Source organism: Astatotilapia calliptera, unplaced genomic scaffold (genome assembly GCF_900246225.1).
Source record: "Astatotilapia calliptera unplaced genomic scaffold, fAstCal1.2 U_scaffold_5, whole genome shotgun sequence".
In the NCBI taxonomy this organism is placed as follows: Eukaryota; Metazoa; Chordata; class Actinopteri; order Cichliformes; family Cichlidae; genus Astatotilapia; species Astatotilapia calliptera.
This window is the reverse complement of record NW_020535789.1, coordinates 490,527-497,632: the sequence shown is the minus strand read 5'-3', so window position 1 is coordinate 497,632 and position 7,106 is coordinate 490,527. Positions and strand designations below refer to the sequence as shown.

Here is a 7,106-nt window from a genome sequence, read left to right as displayed (position 1 = left end):
TTCAACAGACCACCGGGCAACCAATTGATAAAGAAAAAAAACAAACAAAAAAAAAAAACAGTCAAGAGTAAAAGCGAAGGGTAAACTAAGGTAAGCTATTGTCAGAAAATAAAAACTAAGGGTTACCTATAGCAAGCCAGCAACACAAGACTCTAATACTACTAAGTTCAGATTTATACCAGGTTTAACAAACAAAGTGCAACACTGCGAACAGGTTTAGCTAGTGATGGCCCGCTTGAAGCTGACGCTCTGGAGCGTGTGTCGAAAAAAACAACACACTGGTTCAGAAGCACTGTGTCGAGGCTTGCTTCGTTTGGCAAAAGTCACGTGACCAGCGACGTCCGAAGCTTCATTACGCACGTAACTGCTTCGGTACCTGATTCAAATGGATATAAGGAAGTGAATCATTCACGGGATTTGTGGAGTGTGTTGATGGTGACAGATAGCGAAGAGGTGATCATTCCACTGACAGATATGGAGCCAGCGAGGAAGAGACGTTCTGGCGTGTGGGAATACTTTGAGTTGATTTTGCTCAATTCATTTTATCTGCAGAAGTGAAAAACTTGAAATGTCCAAAATCATATTTTCATAATGTAAATATCATTACAGCATATGACTTTTGAAACACTTCCATGTGAATTAAAGCTAATAAAGACTAAAAAAAAAAGTATTTGACACTATACGTAAATTACATTGCTGCACATTTTAGAAAATCATTTTGTTTATTGTTTTTAGGTGATAGTCTGCAGGACGCAAGACCATATACTCGCATATCTACCAACTTGCAGTGCAGTTTCTGCACTCCAGCCTCTTCTGTTCCATGCAAGAGGATTTTCTTAGGGCAGGAGGAATTATTTCTAGGAAAAGAAACAGACCAGTAAAACGAATCCTCTTTTTAAATAAAAATAACAAAAGGGCTACCTTACATAAATCATGTTTTTACTTTGCAAGTTCATGATTAGGGGTGGGTTTTGATTATCGATTTTCTGATTACAATCGATTCTAAATTGAATAAAGTGATATTGATTCATTAAAATCTTGAGTCGATTTGTAAATAAAACGTTATTTTGCCTGAAACGCCAGCATCTCAGGTTAAACCTCACAACATTTCGTCAAACACCAAACAGCTAAAACAGTAAATGGGAGCAGGTTTACGGATTCTGCATACAAATGTAAACACATAGCGCGGACCCGACGCGTAAGAATCAGATTTTGATGTGTCGGCGGGTCCGCGCTGTGTTTGCCTTTTTTTTTTCGCTAGCTTCTGCAGCTGCAGGTTTCTTATCTCTCTGTTTACATCTCTGATTAAGTCTCACAAGTGTCAGCTTTCTTTCAATAGATACAAAAATATGGATATATACTGATAATTCTGACTGTCTGAGGCAAAACTTTCCAGATTCCAATCGAATTGAATCGGATCCTGTATCGAATCAAAATGATTCTACAAATCAGTGACGATACCCAGCCGTACTCAGCCCCCTAAGCATTTTCCCTTTCTAGTTCACAATCAATCCTACCCCTAGGTCAAAAATATGTATAGGACAATTGGCCTAATCTAATTTTGTATAAACATACCTGTCCAGCTGTCCAGTGAAAAATTCTGATTGTGATCTAACCAATCAGCCACGAGTCCTAGCACACTTGGATTTGCATAAAAATTAAAAGGCATTTCTCACTTCCAAGGCTCAGGGCCGTAACAATAATATATAGTCATCTCAACATATAATACCTGTTACACAGATGAGAGAAAGTGAGAAAAAGAGGCTGGATGGTGAGTTCCATTTACTCAGATCAGCAGAGAGAGCGGCATATGCGCTTCGAATTCATTAAAATAGCTCAATAAAAACTCTTCTGTGTCATGTTCCTTTGTCTGTGAGCCAGTGTTTGTGTCTTCTGGGTTAATTTATATCATTTGATTTAGTACTTTCCATGCTTGTGTTTCCTTGCCTACCATTTTTTTCACATTCCATGTGTAGTCATGTTAAGTTCTGTCTTAATGTTTATTCATCTGTTTCCCAGTTGCCTCTCTCTCTCTGGGTCATTGTGTTCCATGTGTCACCTCTAGTCATCCTTCTCTTTATGTTCGTTTATTGGCTGTGTCCGTTTTCTATGTTCTCTTTCTTTCTCCCCAGTCATATGTTCTCATTTGTATTCGTACACAGTCCCTGTGTCTCAGCATGTGTCTCATGTTTCCTGTTTTATTTTATCTTGTCCTGTGTTCAGTGTACTCAGTTTGAGCACAATCTAAACACAAATTATTCTCATAACAAAAGGAATCACAAACCCACAGTGAAACTCAAGAGGCAGGGATCATGATACTATAACTGTTTTAATATATGCTCAGTGTGTTCTGACATTTTAAAAATAAGCAAGACTTGCTCTTAAAATCAAATATATAAATGTTGCTCTAAAACAACTTGGTGCAGTTTTTCCTCTATAGCATCAAGTTTAGACAAAAAAATGATTCTAGAATCTTATTGTACTTCCTCCTGAACCAGATACTGCTACCTGTCTCAGTAATCAAAGTATACTCAGATTTAAAAATGGTAAAAGGTGTTCTCAGTCAAAACAAAACAATTTTTGAAACCAAGCCTCACCTTAAGTGTTTGCACAAAAAATGCAAAATGGGTGTAAAATAGGTAAATGCGACCACTGAGTTGAAATATACAAAGTGACAAGACTGAACAACTACATGTAAAGTTCCTTCTTCTTATTCATTGTATTCATTCTCTATAATGAAACCAATTTAAAGCTTGCCAAATGTCTACCATGAATGTGTTTCACTTTGCAGCTCATTGCCTTGTTTTTCTCTTGGACAACTATAATTTGACTATAGTCATACTCGTGACTTTGGGTGACACACCTACGTTGTTGGACTGGTTAAATGAGTTTCGAGTGTCACTTTTATTACTTACGGTAAGTTTATAATCAGCTAGTTTGGTTTTAGTTTCACTTGATAATGTCCACTAACTAAAATCTTTATCCGATTTCACCACCAAATAAAATACCTGTCCTTCACTCTCTGGTTTCATAATTTTTTATACTCAGCTAAGTGTGGTTTAACTCTTTATGTTGCATTAACAAACTCAACTATCCCACCTGGCTTCCTGTTAAGAATGGAGCGAGCTTACATCAGCCAATGTGTCTCTGTGTTTACTTTGGTTTCACTTCATTTATCCTGTTGTTTCTGTTTTTTAGTGAGTTTGGCATCACTTATTTAGTAGTAGGTACTTTTAGATTAGCAAATGTTTTTGATAGTTTTTTTCTTATTTTGATTCATTTAATTTGAGCTACAGGAGCAGAAAATGTGATGCTGTCTAACTCTATAGGCACGATGAGTCCATATTTATTTATCACAGCATAAAACAAATGGTTTATAATCAAATTAGTTTTCATCTAAAAAAGGTGAATAGTAAATCTGAATTTTGACACCATAGACTACTTCTGAAAGCTAACTCTGAAACACAAGTTTAAAATACATAAAGACAGTACATTCACCTCTAGATCAGACACTGGTCAAGGTGGAAGTAAACGAGAAAAGACCATTCAATAAAGGAAGATATTTGTAAATGTTTGCAATGTTTGGTTATTTTTTATGATCTGGAAAGACAAAACAAAAGTATTTCTACAGAGAACGAAATTTTTATTTAATAGTCTGTAGTTTGTATTTTTTTTTACCTGATAAGAATCTGTTTTACTTATCTTAAGACATTGAATCAAACACCACAGAACAAAATAAGCAAAATACAAAGTGAACATGATCTGATCTTTGAAAACAAAAGCAAACATATAAGTGAACTGAATGGGTGAACGGATAAAGAAAGTGAAACTGGCTAATTAAAAAACAAAAGCTTTTGGCAGAGAACCAGTCTGTCAGGTATTGGTCATGTGACCACGAGGACTGGGTTTACATCCCACCCACAAACCTGTTCTCCTCCAGACATCGTTTCCCTCATGTCAGGAGCTCCAACACCTTGACACCTGCAGCCGCTGTTCGTCTCAGTGCCGTAAGTGTTATCCAGCTTTGTTCATTCTTTCATCCTGGTTCCGTCCAGAAAAGACAAAACACACAGAGTTAACGACTTTTAACAGATTTTCCTAAAGATTTCCTACATATCTTTGAGTGATTTCTGTAATAAGCAAAATCTTTGTCTCCTACAAAAACCTTGCTTACGATTTGTCTGATAACTTGTCAGCTAAATTGGTCTGGGACAAATTCATATTCTCCGCCTGAAATATTGTTGCAATCAAGACTGAATGAGCACAATCAGTACCAAATGTAACATTCCTTTAAAATTATCTTTGCTGCTGTTTAGATGCAATTTGGCCAACTTAGCGACTTTGTCGCTATATGTAGCGAGTTTTCAGACCCCCTTAGCGACTTTTTTTCCAAAAAGCGACTAGCAACAAATCTGACGACTTTTTTTGGTTTTACTGGAGACTTACTTATGACGACTTTTTGACTTGAAAGCGTGTATCGCTCTTACTCTCAATAAGCAGCGGTGCTGCCTTGGGCACCTCGCCCGTTCCAAAGCGCTCACGGGTGGAGGATAGTCCTCCCCCAGCTGCTATCAGGGCAGAAGATATTCACACCTATGTGTCCAAACTACAAATGAATCGCGTATGAGCGAAGCCGCTGCTCCCACACTGACTGTAACTCAATTCTTTTTACTCTTATGCTGTTTTGTGTTATCACAAAGTTTAAAACTACTTATAAACACACACACAAAGTAACTCCACCAGAGTGTCTATTTCGGGTCACTTTTGCCGGTCCAAGCCGGTAAAGAAGCAGGGTTGGAATTGTGACATTAAAAAAGAAAAATTGCTAAAATACATTTAATTTGCATTATCAATTATGTAATTTAGGCGATTGCGTCATTTGTTGACTTCTAGCAACTTTTAGGACGAACCAATAGCGATTTTCCTTACTGAGGAGTTGGCAACACTGTTTAGATGATCATCATTTAGAGGCTTATGTTGGTTTGAGGAAGTCACTTTGATGGAGTCACTGTGAGCTTGAGCTCTACAAATAATTCATTTCTGGTGTTCTAGGCCTACTGGAATACTTCCTGCTTTCAGTCAGGCTGTAAACATTCAACCAGAAACTACATCAAGCTGCTGCACCACCTTTTTCAACAGCAAATAAATGTAATGTCTTTCTGACCGTGATGTGTTGAAAAAGAGGAGACAAAAAAGCTGATAAGGGAAGGGAATTATTCTGCAGCATCAAATAAGTAACGACTTTTCAACTTATTCATTGTTGACAGACATGGCCAGTAAGTATTTTCATCTTTTATATTCATTTAATGTTCAGATGCATTTCCCTGTGATAAATCCGATTTTAATATGAACCTAACCCAGTTTTACTTTGTTTTTTAAATGTTGTTCTTATATTTAATTCCCTGAATGTACCTTTTATTACTACATCTAGCATACAGGAGTGTAGACATATTACATTTTCTTCTTGGTGAAGGATAAATCTATATCTTCTTAATATCCAATTTACAATCAGAGGGCACAGTGTCAGTGTTATGAATTTATTTTTTTTTAATGAGACCAGACATGAATAATGTCTCTGTGATGTTCTCCAACAGATGAAGCTGAGCTCAGGATGGTGCTTGTTGGGAAAACGAGAGTTGGGAAGAGTGCAGCAGGAAACACCATCTTAAGGAGAAGAGCTTTTGAAACTATGAGGCTTCCTGCTGTAGCGGCACCAGTAACTCTGAGGAGAACAGGAGAGTTTTATGGACAAACACTGGTGTTAGTTGATACTCCAGGCCTGCTCCATCCCAATCAAGATCAAGATGAGGTGAAGAGGCACATCACCAACTGCATCACATTTGCTGCTCCGGGTCCACACGTGTTCTTGGTTGTGATCAATCCAAACAGATTCACGGAAAATGATAGAAGAATAATGAGAACCATTCGGCAGATATTTGGAGAAAACCTAGCACGTTTCTCTTTGCTCTTGTTCACCCATGGAGACATTCTGGAAGCTCAGGAGCGCTCCATTGAAGAAATAATCCGTGAAAATCCATCTCTCCGTTCTATCATTCATCAGTGTCATGGAGGATATCATGTTTTAAATAACAATGATGGGGATCTCACTCAGGTCTTAGAGTTGCAGAGGAAGATACACATGCTGGTTCAGAGAAATGGAGGACAATACTACACTGATGAGATGCAAAGAGAGCCCAATCTGGGAAATGTTATGGTCGGTTTCACCATTGGTGTTCTTGTAAGTCTACTGGGACTGGGAATATTTAGAGTGGTGCGGCAGTAGGAATGTGTTACAACATTTTATCAGTACCTTTGATATTAATATTTGATATCATAGAAATCCATACATGTAGAATGCATACTTCAGACCTGTGTCATATGTCTGTTTGAACTTTAGGCTTGTTTTACATTTACATTATTAATTCATACTTTAACTGTTTAGGGTCATAGGCTGAGGTCCATTATTAACACTAAATGGTTAAATGAATGGACAACATGATTTCAGGGAATAACCATCTTATGGATATACTATCTTACATCAGACTGGACATCATGTTGTTGGGGTTGTTCAGCTTCAGCTTATTAATCATGTATAGATTTTATAAACTATCATTTTTTCAGGTTTTTAATGAATAAAACTGTTAACATTTTTTTCTCATTATAGATTAGGAGCATCTTAATTTCATTCATCATGTGATTTACAGAATTTCTCAGACTATGAGAGTACATACATACATATATATTCAAATACTATTCAAATACAAATAAAAATGTGTTGGAGAGATTCAAGAGTCAATTCAGTCTAAATTTATTCACAAATCCATTATTTGGCTATTTCTGTTGACTCGAGGACACATTTATGTCACTTGAAGTTTGGAAACTCACCATAAAAAAAACATGTCAGATTCTGAATGACAAAAGAGGGTGAAGCAATATTTATGTACTTGGTTCACCCAGTTTTCTCTTAAATTGAAAGACTCCAAATATACGCTATAAAACCTAACCATTTGAATGAGCACTGAAAAAAACATGATGGAAAGAATTTCCAGGTGATTAATCATTATACAATTCTGTTATTCCAACTTTGGTTGGACCAAAGAGAACCC

At 36.8% G+C, this 7,106-nt stretch overlaps 1 protein-coding gene across 1 annotated transcript; it reads left to right on the top strand.

The window, feature by feature from the left end:
* The first annotated feature begins 3,949 nt into the window (after window positions 1-3,949).
* On the top strand, window positions 3,950-6,728 carry LOC113018206 (GTPase IMAP family member 5-like). The gene is made up of 3 exons (XM_026161273.1): window positions 3,950-4,007; window positions 5,053-5,276; window positions 5,595-6,728. The coding sequence occupies exons 2-3, from the start codon at window positions 5,270-5,272 to the stop codon at window positions 6,281-6,283; spliced, it is 696 nt and encodes a 231-aa protein (XP_026017058.1). The 5' UTR covers window positions 3,950-4,007; window positions 5,053-5,269; the 3' UTR covers window positions 6,284-6,728.
* The last annotated feature ends 378 nt before the right edge of the window (window positions 6,729-7,106 follow it).